At 38.7% G+C, this 18,073-nt stretch overlaps 1 protein-coding gene across 6 annotated transcripts in view; it reads left to right on the forward strand.

Annotated features, from left to right (window-relative positions):
- LOC100607260 (disintegrin and metalloproteinase domain-containing protein 32) overlaps positions 1 to 18,073 on the forward strand; it is a 166,244-nt gene that overhangs the window by 99,193 nt on the left and 48,978 nt on the right. For all 6 annotated transcript variants that reach the window (XM_030817161.1, XM_030817162.1, XM_030817165.1 and 3 more), the window contains 2 exons: positions 14,073 to 14,181; positions 15,936 to 16,119. In XM_030817161.1, coding sequence (XP_030673021.1) covers positions 14,073 to 14,181; positions 15,936 to 16,119 — 293 coding nt within the window. The remainder of the gene's footprint in view (positions 1 to 14,072; positions 14,182 to 15,935; positions 16,120 to 18,073) is intronic.

The raw sequence follows: 18,073 nt of genomic DNA on the forward strand, positions 1-18,073 counted from the left end.
CTAACTGGTGTGAGATGGTATCTCATTGTGGTTTTGATTTGCATTTCTCTGATGGCCAGTGATGATGAGCATTTTTTCATGTGTTTTTTGGCTGCATAAATGTCTTCTTTTGAGAAGTGTCTGTTCATGTCCTTTGCCCACTTTTTGATGGGGTTGTTTGTTTTTTTCTTGTAAATTTGTTTGAGTTCATTGTAGATTCTGGATATTAGCCCTTTCTCAGATGAGTAGGTTGCGAAAATTTTCTCCCATTTTTTAGGTTGCCTGTTCACTCTGATGGTAGTTTCTTTTGCTGTGCAGAAGCTCTTTAGTTTAATTAGATCCCATTTGACAATTTTGGCTTTTGTTGCCATTGCTTTTGATGTTTTAGACATGAAGTCCTTGCCCACGCCTATGTCCTGAATGGTATTGCCTAGGTTTTCTTGTAGGATTTTAATGGTTTTAGGCCTAACATGTAAGTCTTTAATCCATCTTGAATTAATTTTTGTATAAGGTGTAAGGAAGGGATCCAGTTTCAGCTTTCTACATATGGCTAGCCAGTTTTCCCAGCACCATTTATTAAATGGGAATCCTTTTCCCATTGCTTGTTTTTGTCAGGTTTGTCAAAGATCAGATAGTTGTAGATATGTGGCATTATTTCTGAGGGCTCTGTTTTGTTCCATTGATCTATGTCTCTGTTTTGGTACCAGTACCATGCTGTTTTGGTTACTGTAGGCTTGTAGTATAGTTTCAAGTCAGGTAGAGTGATGCCTCCAGCTTTGTTCTTTTGGCTTAGAATTGACTTGGCAATGCGGGCTCTTTTTTGGTTCCATATGAACTTTAAAGTAGTTTTTTCCAATTCTGTGAAGAAAGTCATTGGTAGCTTGATGGGGATGGCATTGAATCTGTAAATTACCTTGGGCAGTATGGCCATTTTCACGATATTGATTCTTCCAACCCATGAGCATGGAATGTTCTTCCATTTGTTTGTATCCTCTTTTATTTCATTGAGCAGTGGTTTGTAGTTCTCCTTGAAGAGGTCCTTCATGTCCCTTGTAAGTTGGATTCCTAGGTATTTTATTCTCTTTGAAACAATTGTGAATGGGAGTTCACTCATGATTTGGCTCTCTGTTTGTCTGTGATTGGTGTACAAGAATGCTTGTGATTTTTGTACATTGATTTTGTATCCTGAGACTTTGCTGAAGTTTCTTATCAGCTTGAGGAGATTTTGGGCTGAGACAATGGGGTTTCCGAGATATACAATCATGTCATCTGCAAACAGGGACAGTTTGACTTCCTCTTTTCCTAATTGAATACCCTTTATTTCCTTCTCCTGCCTGATTGCCCTGGCCAGAACTTCCAGCACTATGTTGAATAGGAGTGGTGAGAGAGGGCATCCCTGTCTTGTGGCAGTTTTCAAAGGGAATGCTTCCAGTTTTTGCCTATTCAGTATGATATTGGCTGTGGGTTTGTCATAGATAGCTCTTATTATTTTGAGATATGTCCCATCAATACCTAATTTATTGAGAGTTTTTAGCATGAAGGTTGTTGAATTTTGTCAAAGGCCTTTTCTGCATCTATTGAGATAATCATGTGGTTTTTGTCTTTGGTTCTGTTTATATGCTGGATTACATTTATTGATTTGCATATGTTGAACCAGCCTTGCATCCCAGGGATGAAGCCCACTTGATCATGGTGGATAAGCTTTTTGATGTGCTGCTGGATTCGGTTTGCCAGTATTTTATTGAGGATTTTTGCATCAATGTTCATCAAGGATATTGGTCTGAAATTCTCTTTTTTTGGTTGTGTCTCTGCCAGGCTTTGGTATCAGGATGATGCTGGCCTCATAAAATGTGTTAGGGAGGATTCCCTCTTTTTCTATTGATTGGAATAATTTCAGAAGGAATGGTACCAGTTCCTCCTTGTACCTCTGGTAGAATTTGGCTGTGAATCCATCAGGTCCTGGACTCTTTTTGGTTGGTAAGCTATTGATTATTGCCACAATTTCAGAGCCTGTTATTGGTCTATTCAGAGATTCAACTTCTTCCTGGTTTAGTCTTGGGAGGGTGTATTTGTCAAGGAATTTATCCATTTCTTCTAGATTTTCTAGTTTATTTGCGTAGAGGTGTTTGTAGTATTCTCTGATGGTAGATTGTATTTCTGTGGGATCAGTGGTGATATCCCCTTTATCATTTTTTATTGCATCTATTTGATTCTTCTCTCTTTTCTTCTTTATTAGTCTTGCTAGCAGTCTATGAATTTTGTCGATCTTTTCAAAAAACCAGCTCCTGGATTCATTAATTTTTTGAAGGGTTTTTTGTGTCTCTATTTCCTTCAGTTCTGCTCTGATTTTAGTTATTTCTAGCCTTCTGCTAGCTTTTGAATGTGTTTGCTCTTGCTTTTCTAGGTCTTTTAATTGTGATGTTAGGGTGTCAATTTTGGATCTTTCCTGCTTTCTCTTGTGGGCATTTAGTGCTATAAATTTCCCTCTACACACTGCTTTGAATGTGTCCCAGAGATTCTGGTATGTTGTGTCTTTGTTCTCATTGGTTTCAAAGAAAATCTTTATTTCTGCCTTCATTTCGTTATGTACCCAGTAGTCATTCAGGAGCAGGTTGTTCAGTTTCCATGTAGTTGAGCAGTTTTGAGTGAGTTTCTTAATCCTGAGTTCTAGTTTGATTTCACTGTGGTCTGAGAGACAGTTTGTTATAATTTCTGTTCTTTTACATTTGCTGAGGAGAGCTTTACTTCCAACTATGTGGTCAATTTTGGAATAGGTGTGGTGTGGTGCTGAAAAAAATGTATATTCTGTTGATTTGTGGTGGAGAGTTCTGTAGATGTCTATTAGGTCCATTTGGTGCAGAGCTGAGTTCAATTCCTGGGTATCCTTGTTAACTTTCTGTGTCGTTGATCTGTCTAATGTTGACAATGGGGTGTTAAAATCTCCTATTATTATTGTGTGGGAGTCTAAGTCTCTTTGTAGGTCACTCAGGACTTGCTTTATGAATCTGGGTGCTCCTGTATTGGGTGCATATATATTTAGGATAGTTAGCTCTTCTTGTTGAATTGATCCCTTTACCATTATGTAATGGCCTTCTTTGTCTCTTTTGATCTTTGTTGGTTTAAAGTCTATTTTATCAGAGACTAGGATTGCAACCCCTGCCTTTTTTTTGTTTTCCATTGGCTTGGTAGATCTTCCTCCATCCCTTTATTTTGAGTCTATGTGTGTCTCTGCACGTGAGATGGGTTTCCTGAATACAGCACACTGATGGGTCTTGACTCCTTATCCAATTTGCCAGTCTGTGTCTTTTAATTGGAGCATTTACCCCATTTACATTTAAAGTTAATATTGTTATGTGTGAATTTGATCCTGTCATTATGATGTTATCTGGTTATTTTGCTCGTTAGTTGATGCAGTTTCTTCCTAGCCTTGATGGTCTTTACAATTTGGCATGTTTTTGCAGTGCCTGGTACTGGTTGTTCCTTTCCATGTTTAGTGCTTCCTTCAGGAGCTCTTTTAGGGCAGGCCTGGTGGTGATAAAATCACTCAGCATTTGCTTGTCTGTGAAGTATTTTATTTCTCCTTCACTTATGAAGCTTAGTTTGGCTGGATATGAAATTCTGGGTTGAAAATTCTTTTCTTTAAGAATGTTGACTATCGGTCCCCACTCTCTTCTGACTTGTAGAGTTTCTGCCGAGAGATCAGCTGTTAGTCTGATGGGCTTCCCTTTGTGGGTGACCTGACCTTTCTCTCTGGCTGCCCTTAACATTTTTTCCTTCATTTCAACTTTGGTGAATCTGACAATTATGTGTCTTGGAGTTGCTCTTCTCGAGGAGTATCTTTGTGGCGTTCTCTGTATTTCCTGAATCTGAATGTTGGCCTGCCTTGCTAGATTGGGGACGTTCTCCTGGATAATATCTTGCAGAGTGTTTTCCAACTTGGTTCCATTCTCCCTGTCACTTTCAGGTACACCCATCAGATGTAGGTTTGGTCTTTTCACATAGTCCCATATTTCTTGGAGGCTTTGTTCATTTCTTTTTATTCTTTTTTCTCTAAACTTCCCTTCTCACTTCATTTCATTCATTTCATCTTCCATCACTGATACCCTTTCTTCCAGTTGATCGCATCGGCTACTGAGGCTTTTGCAGTCTTCACGTAGTTCTCGAAACTTGGCTTTCAGCTCCATCAGCTCCTTTAAGCACTTCTCTGCATTGGTTATTTTAGTTAAACATTCGTCTAATTTTTTTTCAAAGTTTTTAACTTCTTTGCCATTGGTTTGAATTTCCTCCTGTAGCTTGGAGTAGTTTGATCGTCTGAAGCCTTCTTGTCTCAACTCGTCAAAGTCATTCTCCGTCCAGCTTTGTTCCGTTGCTGGTGAGTAACTGCATTCCTTTGGAGGAGGAGAGGCGCTCTGCTTTTTAGAGTTTCCAGTTTTTCTGCTCTGTTTTCTCCCCATCTTTGTAGTTTTTTCTACTTTTGGTCTTTGATGATGGTGATGTACAGATGGGTTTTTGGTGTGGGTGTCCTTTCTGTTTGTTAGTTTTCCTTCTACCAGACAGGACCCTCAGCTGCGGGTCTGTTGGAGTTTGCTAGAGGTCCACTCCAGACCCTGTTTGGCTGGGTGTCAGCAGCGGTGGCTGCAGAACAGCGGATTTTTGTGAACCGCAAATTCAGCTGTCTGATCGTTCCTCCGGAAGTTTTGTCTCAGAGGAGTACCCAGCCAAGTGAGGTGTCAGTATGTCCCTAGGAGGGGGTGCCTCCCAGTTAGGCTGCTCAGGGGTCAGGGTCCCACTTTAGGAGGCAGTCTGCCCATTCTCAGATCTCCAGCTGTGTGCTGGGAGAACCACTACTCTCTTCAAAGCTGTCAAATAGGGACATTTAAGTCTGCAGAGGTTACTGCTGACTTTTTGTTTGTCTGTGCCCTGCCACCAGAGGTGGAGCCTACAGAGGCAGGCAGGCCTCCTTGAGCTGTGGTGGGCTCCACCCAGTTTGAGCTTCCTGGCTGGTTTGTTTAAGTAAGCAAGCCTGGGCAATGGCAGGCGCCCCTCCCCCAGCCTCGCTGCTGCCTTGCAATTTGATCTCAGACTGCTGTGCTAGCAATCAGCGAGACTCCGTGGGCATAGGACCCTCCTAGCCAGGTGCGGGACACAATCTCTTGGTGTGCCGTTTTCCAAGCCTGTCGGAAAAGCACAGTATTAGGGTGGGAGTGACCCGATTTTCCAGGTGCCATCTGTCACCCCTTTCTTTGACTAGGAAAGGGAACTCCCTGACCCCTTGCGCTTCCCTAGTGAGGCAATGCCTTGCCCTGCTTTGGCTCATGCACAGTGCACTGCACCGACTGTCCTGCACCCACTGTTTGGCACTCCCTGGTGAGATGAACCAGGTACCTCAGATGGAAATGCAGAAATCACCCGTCTTCTGCGTCGCTCACGCTGGGAGCTGTAGACCGGAGCTATTCCTATTTGGCCATCTTGCAAGAAGGAAAACTAATTCTTCTTTTTAATGTTTATATTTTTTCCGTCTTTGCTGACGTATAATTGACAAAAATTGTATGTATATTTTTAGGTGTATGATTTTGTTTTGATATATGTATACATTGTGAAATATTTGCCACAGTTAAGCTGATTAACATGTCCATCATCTCATATAGTTACCATTTTCTTTTTTATCCTTTAAAAGAATTTTTATATCTATCCTTTTTGCAGATTTTGAATATATAATACAATGTCGTTTACTAAAGTCACATTGTTGTACATTACATCTCTTGAACTTATTTATTTTGCATAACTGAAACTTTGTACCCCTTGACTATCATTTTGCCATTTCTCCCCTTACCTCAGCCTCTTGCAACCATCATTCTACTCTCTGCATTTTTGAGTTTGACAATTTTAGATTGCATATATAAGTGAGATCATGCGTTATTTACCTCTCTGTATCTAGCTTATTTCACTTAGCGTAATGGCCTCCAGGTTCATCTGTGTTATTGCAAATGACAGGATTTTCCTCCTTACTCTGACTGAATAATATTGCATTTTGTGTGTTTGTGTATATGTATATATCTATATAAACACAGACATATATATATCACATTTTTAATACATTTATCTGTTTACCTAAGCTAAAAGTGAACTTTCTTCTCTTATACTCAGAACACAAATAAAACTCTGACTTTCATTCCATCAGATTGTGTTGTACTTTTTCAGTCAAATAAACACTGGTTGTTTCCAAATCTTGGTTATTGTGAATAATGTAGCAATAATCATGGGGGTGCAGATATCTCTTTTGCAATATTGATTCATTTCCTTTGAATCTATATTCAGTTGGGATTGGTGAATCATAAGGCAGTTCTACTTTTGATTTCTAAGGACGTTCCATATTGTTTTCCTTAGCAGCTGTACCAACCTATATTCCCACCGACAGTGTATGAGGGTTTCTTTTCTCCACATCTTCACCAACATTTGTTATCTTTTATCTTTTTGACAATAATCATTCTAACAGATGTGAAGTGGTATCTCATTGTGGTTCTGTGATTAGTGATGAGCATCTTTTCATATATGTCTTGATGAATTGAATGTATTCTTTGGAGAAATGTTTATTCAATCTTTTCTCCATTTTTGATCGGGCTATTTATTTTTTGCTACTGAGTTTTATGAGTTACTGATATATTTTGGAAATGAATTCCTTATTATATATATGATCTGCAAATACTTTATCTTATTTTATAAAAGTTGGCTTTTCACTATGTTGATTTTTTCCTTTGTTGTGCAAAAGATTTTTAGGATGCTGGTCTTCATCCCCTCACAAAAAACAAAAAATAGGCAACTATTTTTGAAGGATAATAGTCTTGTGAAGGCTCCAAGGTCCATCTAAGAACCCTCTAGCAGCACAGCAGAGAAAAAAATGGGAAAAAACTGTAAAGAAGGATTGCTGATTACAGCAGCACATCTGAGATATATGGAGATGGTTATGAACAAAGAAGGGAGGAGGCTATCAGTATTAGCCGCTCAGCATGTGCCATTGTCATCTCCAGTGGCTTCTGCAGAGGACAGTGGCGTCTTTTATCACTGAGGTAACCAACAGTCATCCCTGCCTCTGACTCCATGGAAAATGAGATCCAAATGTGCCTTTCCTCCAAGAATCAGCTACTGTTTTATAGCTCTGGGACTTGAGCGACTACCTCTCCCAACCCTGTGCACACCCCTGACCCTGGAGCTGTGGCTCTTGTCTGCACTGTGTGCATTCACACCTCAGGCTCAGAGATAGTGCAGCTATGTGTGAGTCTTCACACTGAACCTAGGAACTTTTGTTGCTCTACACCCATGTGTGCTTGAGACGCTGACTCTCCATCTGCTCCACAAACACCCACTCTACTTCGTACATCATTACTTATGTGGAAGCAGGGCTGTCTTCACCCTAGGCACCAGTGTCACTGCTTCCCTGTACCCTTTGGTCTCTTCATGTGTGTTTGTGATTCAGACCCTGGCTCTGTGGCTACTGCATGGGCACTGTGCATCAGACACCAGTGAGAGAATGCCCTCAAACCAGACCTTGTGCCAAATGAAATTGCCTGGGGCCATGACCTCCCTGGTGGGAGAAAAAGAGATTGAGGACCCCAGGATCTTTCACCATTGAAAACCCAACAGTCTCATTGCCCCTGCAGATACCACAGCTTTAGCTGCTCAGGACCCCCCTGGAATCTTTGTTAATGTTGACCTCAGCTGACAGAAATGCATGGAGGGTACACTGCTGTGTCTTCACCAAAGCCAGAACCATCCAACTCTACCCTTCTAACAGGCTTTTTCCCACCCATAGAGTAAGATTTTTTTTAAATCAGTGAAAGCATTCTGTAAAGTTTCAAAATGGTGACTGCTCCATCAAATTTGAAGGTATCAATGCAATACAATAAGAAACATGAAAAACTGGGGAAACTTATCACCATTAAATGACACAATAATTTTCTAATAACTGATCCCAGAGAAATAAAGATCTTCAAATTGCCTGAACAAGACTCAAAATAATTCTTCTAAGGATACTCAGCAAACTTCAAAAGAACACAGAGAAACAACATATATTTTTATAAGAAATAATCAAATTATTGGGCTGAAGAACACAATGAATAACATTAAAATGCAATAGATAACATAAACAACAGAATTCACAAAGCAAAAGAAAGATCTGTGAACTTGCAAACAGATTAATTGTATATATACAACTAGAGGAGACATAAGAAAAAAGAATGAAAAGGAATGAAGAAACAACCACTATGGGATTTTGAAACAGCATCAAGAAAGCTAACATTCTCATTATAAGAGGTAAGAAAGGAGAAGAGAGACAAGGACAGAAAGCTTATTTAAAATAATAATAACTGAAAACTTCCAAAATCTTAGGAAAGATATAAATGTGCAGGTACAGGAAGCTCAAAATCCTTCAGTCAGGTTTAATCCAAAGAAGATTATACCAAGCTCAAAATTCTTCAATCAGGTTTAATTCAAACAAGACTACACCAAAACATACTATAATAAAACCATCAATAAATATAATGACATTTTGAAACAAGAAAGAGAAAAAAAAAAGATTAAGTAACATAATCCAACATATAAGTTGGATTTTCTCAGCAGATGCTTTGCCAGTGAGGAGAGTAGAATGATACAGTGCTGAAAGAAAAAAAAATGTCAATCAAGAATACTTTATCTGGCAAAGCTCTTCTTCAGAAATAAAGGAAAGATAAAACTTTCCAAGACAAACAAAAGCTCAAGGAGTTCATTGCCACTAGATCTATCTCACAACAAATGTCAATGGGAGTTCTTCCATGTGAAACAAAAAGACTAATATGTAGTATGGAAATATATAAAAATATAACATTCACTGGTAAAAGTAAGTATATAGTCAAATTCAGAATACCAAATACTGAAATGGCGATGTGTCTCTAGTATAAAGGTTAAAAGACAAAACTACTGAAATAATTATTACTGTAATAATTTGTTAAGGAATATGCAACGTAAAAAGTTATAAATTGAGATGGATCATCATGGCGGATGGGAGGCAGGACTAGATTACAGCTCCGGATGGGACAGTGTGTGGTGGCTCACGTTGTGAATTTTAGCTCCAAATCAACTGCAAGAACAAACCAACAATCCTCAGAGGACCCACAGACCCTCTAAAGGAAGTGGACTGCTCCTGCAGGACCTGGGAGATACCCAAATACTGTGAATGCCCCAACTGTCGAAGTGGGAAAGGGGGACCCTCCCTTCCTCCTCTCCTGAACACACACCCCTACTGGAGAAACTGAAGGTCTGTTTGAGGGAGAAGTTTCCGACCTTACCTGGAGCTGAGTCAATTTAGAGAGCTGGGCAAAATACAGGGGTAGATGCAGCAGGAGAAAGACCCTGGGAGTTCGCTGGGTCCCCAAGCAGACCATTCCTGTCTGGCACCACAGGGATCTATCTGGAGGATGGCCAGAGGGGCATGGGGTAAAACTTCACAGGGAGAAGGAAACAGATTCAGGGCTGTTGAAGTGGGGCACAGTGGGAGTGAGACAGGCCCTTCAGTTTGCATGGGAGCTGGCTGAGGCCTCTGACTGTCAGCTTTCCCCCACTTCCCTGACAACCTGCATGACTCAGCAGAGGCAGCCATAATCCTCCTAGGTACACAACTCCAGTGACCTGGGAATCTCACCCCCACCCCACATAGCAGCCGCAGCAGGACCCAACTAAGGAGAGTCTGAGCTCAGACATGCCTAGCTCTGCCCCCACTTGATGGTCTTCCTTACCCATTCTGGTCACTGAAGACAAAGGGCATATATTCTTGGGAGTTCTAGGGCCCCACCCACCACTGGTCCCTCTCCATACTACCACAGCTGATGCTCTCTGGAAAGGACCACCTCCTGGCAGGAGGCCAACCAGCACAAAAATAGGGCATTAAGCCACCAAAGCTAAGAACCCTCCTGGAGTCCATTACACCCTCCGCTGCCTCCACCAGAACAGTCGCTGGTATCCATGGCTGAGAGACCCATAGACAGTTCATATTGCAGGACTCTATGCAGGCAACCACTAGTACCAGCCTGGAGCTGAGTAGACTCGCTGGATGGCTAGACCCAGAAGAGAGACAACAATCACTGCAGTTCGGCTCATAGGAAGCCACATCCATAGGAAAAGGGGGAGAGTACTACATCAAGGGAATACCCCATGGGACAAAAGAATCTGAACAAAAGCCTTCAGCCCTAGACCTTCCCTCTGACAGAGCCTACCCAAATGAGAAGGAACCAGAAAACCAATCCTGGTAATATGACAAAACAAGGCTCTTTAACATCCCCCCAAAATCACACTAGTTCCCGAGCAGTGGATTAAAACCAAGAAGAAACCCTTAATTTACCTGAAAAAGAAATCAGGAGGTTAGCTATTAAGCTAATCCGGGAGGCAATGGAGAAAGGAGAAGCCTAATGCAAGGAAATCCAAAAAATGGTACAAGAAGTGAAAGGAGAATTATTCAAGGAAATAGATAGCTTAAAGAAAAAACAATAAAAAATTCTGAGAATTTTGGACACACTGTTAGAAATGCAAAATGCTCTGGAAAGTCTTAGCAATAGAACTGAACAAGTAGAAGAAAGAAGTTCAGAGCTCAAAGATATGGTCTTTGAAGTAACCTAATCCAACAAAGACAAGGGAAAAAGAATAAGAAAATATGAACAAAGCCTCCAAGAAGTCTGGGATTATGTTAAACGACCAAGCCTAAGAATTGGTGCTCCTGAGTAAGAAGAGAATTCTAAAAGCTTGGAAAACATATTTGGGGGAATAATGGAGGAAAACTTCCCCGGCCTTGCTAGAGACCTAGACATCCAAATACAGGAAGCACAAGGAACATCTGGGAAATTCATTGCAAAAAGATCATTGCCTAGGCACATTGTCATTAGGTTTTCTGAAGTTAAGATGAAGGAAAGAATCTTAAGAGCTGTGAGACAGAAGCACCAGGTAACCTATAAAGAAAACCTATCAGATTATCAGCAGATTTCTCAGCAGAAACCCTACAAGCTAGAAGGCATTGGGGCCCTATCTTCGGCCTCCTCAGACAAAACAATTATCAGCCAAGAATTTTGTATCCAGTGAAACTAAGTATCATATGTGAAGGAAAGAAACAGTCTTTTTCAGACACACAAATGCTGAGAGAATTCGCCATTACCAAGCCACCACTACAAGAACTGCTAAAAGGAGCTCTAAATCTTGAAACAGATCCTGGAAACATATCAGAACAAAACCTCTTTAAAGAATAAATCACACAGGACCTATAAAACAAAAATACAAGTTAAAAAGCAAAAACAAAAAACCCAATGCACACACAGGCAACAAAGAGGATGATGAATGCAATGGTACCTCACATTTCAATACTAACAGTGAATGTAAATGGCCTAAATGCTGCACTTAAAAGATACAGAACCGCAGAATGTATAAAAATTCATCAATCAACTGTTTGCTGCCGTTAGGAGACTCATCTAACACATAAGGACTCATATACACTTAAAGTAAAGGGGTGGGAAAAGGCATTTCATGCAAATGGACACCAAAAGCGAGCAGGGGTAGCTATTCTTATATCAGACAAAACAAACTTTAAAGCAACAGCAGTTAAAAGAGACAGAGGGACATTATATAATGATAAAAGGCCTTGTCCAAGAGGAAAATATCACAATCCTAAACATATATGCACCTATCACTGGAGCTCCCAAATTTATAAAACAATTACTAATAGATCTAAGAAATGAGATAGACAACAACATAATAATAGTGGGGGACTTCAATACTTCACTCACAGCACTAGACAGTCATCGAGACAGAAAGTCAACAAACAAACAATGGATTTAAACTATACCTTGGAACAAATGGACTTAACAGATATATACAGAACATTTCATCCAACAGCTGCAGAATATACATTCTATTCAACAATGCATGGAACTCACTCCAGGATAGACCCAATGACAAGCCATAAAACGAGCCTCAATAAATTTAATAAAATTGAAATTATGTCAAGCACTCTCTCAGACCACATTTATCTCAGACACCCACATTTATTGCCCTGGTGCCATCCATGCACAACTATCTATGAAAATGCATCCACTATTTTAATGCACATCAAAGCATTTGATAATAGGCTACTGCACATCAAAGCATTTGATAATAGGCTACTGCACATCAAAGCATTTGATAATAGGGTACTGGGGATCTAATTACACCATTTGGACCGTGGAAGAGCAAATTCTATTGCTTACTAAACTTAGTCAATATACTGGATTATAGGGAATATTTAACATATGACTTCACATTCGCAAAGTGCTGCCCTTTTTATTAGTATTTTCATTTCACTTTTGAAAACCAAGACAAGTCTGAGAGAAAGTGATCATCTAATACTAATGGGAGAGAGTGTTTAAGGGAGAAATTAATGATAGGGGGTTATTGGTAACTTTAGATGCCATACGTAGACTAATAAAATCGAGTTGGTTGGAGACTATACTTTCAGCAGAATTCATCTGACTGCTTGGTGACCAAACGTATTCTTTATATTATCTTTCTAAACTAAACTGAATTTTCAGATTTCTTTCTCTGGATAATCTCTCAGTGTTTAACAAGCCCTGCATTGGGATTCCTAACCTGGTATCTCACATTCACTATTGAACTGGTTAAACACTGTGAATAATCTGAACCAGCATTGCCTATCCTCATGGAATCTATACAGTCTCCTGTGTTGGGCCAATATCAAAGATGGTGGAAAGGGATAAGATGAGGGGAAAGCAAAAAACCAAAAAAGAACAGCAGAACGAAAAAAAATGTGTATCATAGAAGGCGCAGGTAAACAGGAGAAACTTTCTTGATCTTGAAAGAGAATGGAGAGGGATTAGATGGGAATTAAGAGTGACTAAATAGCCATAATATTAATTCTTATAACAATTAATTGACATATATATTATTAGCTACTTTTGTCAATAAAGGAGATTTAGAGAGGTTCATTTTGGAGAAGGTAACTGTGCTAGGTAGAATCCTAAAGTGACTCCCAAAATTTTTCTGGTGTAGACACACCTTGGATAATTCCCTCTCTTTGAGTTGGGGTAGAACCAGTGAATATATGATTGAATATCAATCCTGTGATTAGCTTCTATACTAAAGGTCAAGGAATTTTGAAGATGTAGTTAAGGTCTACAATCAGTCAGTTTTGAGTTAATCAAAAGGGAGGTCACTCTGAGTGCACCTGAACTAATCATGTGAGCCCTTAAAATACAGGAAATGTCAGAAAGATTCTCCTGTGGGTTTGGAGAAGAAAGCTGCTGTGTTCTGAGAGTGCCATGTGACTAGGACCTGTGAGGAACTTCTAAGAGCCAAGAGCAATCCCTAGCAGACAGCTAGTAAACCTACAACTGCAAAAAACTGAGCTACTAACAACCAGTGACCTCTGAAGGGGATTTAAACCTCAGATGACACTGCAGCCCCTGCCAGTATTTTGATCTCAGCATAGAGAAAATATGCAGAGAAAACCCGTATGCCTTGCTGAACTAACCTACTGAGTCCATGACAATAAATGGGTGTTGTTTTAAGCTGCCAAATCTTTTCTAATTTTTTTACAGAGAAATAAAAAATCCAATATAATGAAGGAAAAAATAGATAAATACATAGGTTGCTAATTTCAGTCCCTTCAATTTAGACTACCTGAAGATACAATGAAGTTTCTTCTCATTGAAGGAATTTGATTGATTTTGTTATAGACTTGGTTTTTTATGAGTTCACACTCAGAATCTAGAAGAATGGTATAGTTTTCTTGGTTTATCTCTCTATTGCTTTCTTTCACAGAGCCCTCTTCTAGTTGACACTTCTATAACATCTCCCTTCCACCTATATTATCTTTTGTGATGGAAATTGATGAAAATGAAGCAAAAGGAGCAGTAACAGTGGGCATTGCCTTTCACTTTACTTTTTACTCTTTCCTTACAACCTCACTAGGAAAAATGTTTCAATTAGATATTAATGGAGAGATAAAGGGAATATTATATGAAGAAATGGCGGAAGATGAAAAACCAATAAACATTTTAATGCGAATGTATTTCTAACTTTAACAGGTTCAAGAAATGCTCCATTTGCCTGCTATGAAGAAATACAATCTCAATCAGACAGATTTGGGAACTGTGGTAGGGATAGAAATAACAAATATGTGTTCTGTGGATGGAGGTATGCTCTACAAGTATAAATCATACTTTTCTTGTATTCTATTAGATTTTTAAAAACTTTGCCCCCTTCTCCTATGTCATTGATTCCAGTGCTTTAAAGTATTACATGTGCATGGGAGTGAACCTCAAATCAAAATCTCCAGCCCTGACACCTCTTTTATGCTGCAGGCTAAAATTTCATCTTATTTCTAAACATTTATACGTGAATTGCCATTATGTTTCTAAATCCAATCCAAAGTTGAAATTCATGATACCCACTGTACCTTTCCTGCTCATTTTTCCTTTCCATCCCACTTGGTTACTTGCCTAAGAGGAAGACTGCTCAGTGTCTATAAAATGCAGCTCAATTCCTCCTGAATCTGAAGAGCCAGGTTTTTGATATTTTGATCATGAGTTTATTTTTACAAAACATCTCTTAGGAACCTACTATATGCCAGACACTGGGCTAAATCCTAGTTAGCAAATCATACTCATACACTCATGGAATTTGTAGACTTATAAACACGCCATGAAGTTTTATGCTTCCTTGACTAGCTTATGCTGTTACTTTTATTTAGAAATACTTCACTGTTTCTGTTGAAAGCTTACTAATTTGTGAGCTTTGACTCAGATGGTGTCTCCTCTATGAAGTTTTCCTTAACCGTGAAGTTAGAATGTGCCCTCTAACCTCACAGTTAAGGAAAACTTCATAGAGCTTTTAAGAGAATCTTAAACCTCTGTAATGATTTATTTCACTTGTAACATTTTTAATGGAATTTGAATCATATTAGTATCATAAGCCATAGTAAGAGTATTAGACTGTAAAGTCCTTAGAGTGTAGGGGTTACAACTTTTTCATCTTTCTTTCCTTCTAAGGGGTGATATAAAATACTGTAGTGAGTTGATTATTTGACAGTAAATATATAATCTGCCCAGTAAATAACAGATCGCTAGTATTGTTACTAGAAAGGGGTCTGAATACGGACCCCAAGAGAGGGTTCTTGGATCTTGTGGAAGAGAGAATTTGAGGCAAATCCATACAGTAAAGTGAAAGCAAATTTATTAAGAAAGTAAAGGAATAAAAGAATGACTACTCAACAGGCAAAGCAGCAGGGACTGCTCAGCTGCTTATACTTATTGTTACTTCTTCATTATATGCCAAGCAAGGGGTGGGTTATTCATGAGTTTTCCAGGAAAGGGGTGGGCAATTCCCAGAACTGAGGGTTCCTCTCCTTTGTAGACCATATCGGGTAACTTCCTGATGTTGCTGTGGCATTTGTAAACTGTCATGGTGCTGGTGGCAGTATCTTTTAGCATGCTAATGCATTATAATTAGAGTATAATGAGCAATGAGGATGACCAGAGGTCACTTTCGTCGCCATCTTGGTTTTGGTAAAATTTGAGTGGCTTCTTTATCTTATGCTGTTTTATCAGCTTATGACCTGTATCTTATGCCGATCTCCTATCTCATCCTGTGACTAAGAATGCCGTAACCTCCTGGGAATGCAGCCCAGTAGGTCTTAGTTTTATTTTACCTAGACTCTATTCAAGATAGAGTCATTCTTGTTCAAATGCCTCTGGCAGTACCTTTGAAAGTTAAGCTAGCATCAGTGGATTTATACTTTTTTACTTTTTACTTTAAATGTTACCGTGAAAACATTAACGTTTTCTGTAGGTACATTGCCTTAAGTGGAAAACCATTCTTTTTTCATCACAGAAAGCAAATCCAAAGCATTCCTAATGTATAATAATCATATATATTTTTTATGTTTTCAGGAATCTTATATGTGGAAGATTAGTTTGTACCTACCCTACTCGAAAGCCTTTCCATCAAGAAAATGGTGATGTGATTTATGCTTTCGTACGAGATTCTGTATGCATAACTGTAGACTACAAATTGCCTCGAACAGTTCCAGATCCACTGGCTGTCAAAAATGGCTCTCAGTGTGATACTGGGAGGGTAAATAATTTAAAATCTATTTAAAAATATAGTTTTATTCATTGTTTTCATCTTTTTATTTAAGTATCAAATTTTAATTTAGTTCTAGTATTCAGTAATCTTAAATGTTTGCAGGCAAAATGAATAATCTTAAATTAGTCTCCAAATAGTAAGAGGGAAATGGGAACATCGCACCCCACCCCCTCCCACCGCCTGTTAGAATTTCAGTGTTCTGAGCAAGGAAACTCCAAATATTTGGAGCTTTCCTTGGGAGAGAGTCTTGGGAATATATTGTAGTTAAGAACCTCATAGCATGGGAACTTGCTTTTCTTCTGGGAGAAGAAAGAAGAAATCTCACTTAGTAACATATATCTCTTTGTGGCCCCATGAATAACAGCACAACTTAGATCAGGCTGCTTAGATAGAATCAAATATTGTTTAACATTTTGCAAGTTATCTGGCTAGTCTGAGATATCTCAACTGTACATAAAGTAGGGATAATAATAGCATTTACTCTACAGGGTACTGTGAAGATTAAATGAGATAATAGTGTAAGTGCTTAGCACAATGCTCAGAACATAGTAATAACTAAATATAGTTTGGCTATTATTGTCGACTGTTATCATTATATTTTGTCATCTTTGAAACTAACCCAAATCTGGAGAAGACAGAGCAAATAAATTTACTTTAACATGTCATTTAGAGGGAATAACATAGCAAAGGTTCCTGCTTAGGCATTGGAAGTAGAACACAACATCCAAATAGCTCAAGCCAGCCAGAGATAAGAACTTAAAGGCATTTCTCCTTCCTGGGGAACTGGGCTGTCAACTTTCCCCATGCATTTCTTAAGTGGACCATTCAGGAAATTTGTCTGCAAACCTAAAGCAATCCATACCCTATTCTTCCATATATGTGTATACTGTTAGTTCTTTCTCTCCTTCCCCCCGCCCCTCTCTGTCTGACTCTTCATTCCTGTGTCCTGTGACCTGGGGATGGAGGACTGCCCTCCTGGTACAGTGTGCTCTCCCTGCCCAGGATCTGTAAATAATAAATCTCTGAATGTATAAAATAAATAAATAAATATTTAGTAATTAAAATAAAATCTTATTTAATTCCTGACCAGATCTTTGCTCATAGGGAAATATAAAAAGTGTAAAGTGTAGGCTTTAAAGATAGATGTTCATAGATTTGAATTCTGATTCTGCCACTTACTTGATAGATGATCTTTAAGAAATAATTTAATATTATTAAGCCGTGATATCCTTAGATATGAAATGTATATTTTAATAGCCACTTTTAGTGGTTTTATAGTATAAATAAAGTTTACTGTAGGTAAAGTATATAGACTCATTAATGTTGATTTATTTTCATGCCTTCGAGTCATAAGTGCCCTTTTGATGGAGGTTTAGGCCAGGGAGCTCAGTAGATATATTTAGGTCATGGAGCAGAAAAGAAAAAACCTAAAAAATGCAACACAACCAATAAATTCTTTGAGATGATTTGATAAGTAATTTAATAAGAATATAATCTTTTTAATAACCCAGACAATTCTTCTCAGAAATAATGTGTAAAAACAAATTTTACCAGGCAGTTTTTAATGATAGTATAAATTATATATGATGAAACATTCTTAGTATTGTTTCTGTAAGTTAGTGTCCTTATTCAGTGGGGATCTATCTCAATTTCAACTAAGCCAGGCAGACAATAGATACTATATTACAAAAAGACTTGTTAGACACATCATCGTGGCCAAGGACCAGCGAGAAGGCTCAACATATCAAAAGTTTAAAAGGGTTAGACTGTTTGTATTTAGAAGAGGTTTATGAGGCCACTTATTTGAAGAAGGTTATGCTGTGCTTTAATGTTTAACAGGAAATGATTTTCACATATGTCATCTCATTTTAAACTAAAAACAATCTCTAATGTTATTTGCTTTTTCTAAAATAACATTTTTTAAAAAAGTATTATTGTACTC

This window comes from Nomascus leucogenys, chromosome 8, assembly GCF_006542625.1.
Source record: "Nomascus leucogenys isolate Asia chromosome 8, Asia_NLE_v1, whole genome shotgun sequence".
In the NCBI taxonomy this organism is placed as follows: Eukaryota; Metazoa; Chordata; class Mammalia; order Primates; family Hylobatidae; genus Nomascus; species Nomascus leucogenys.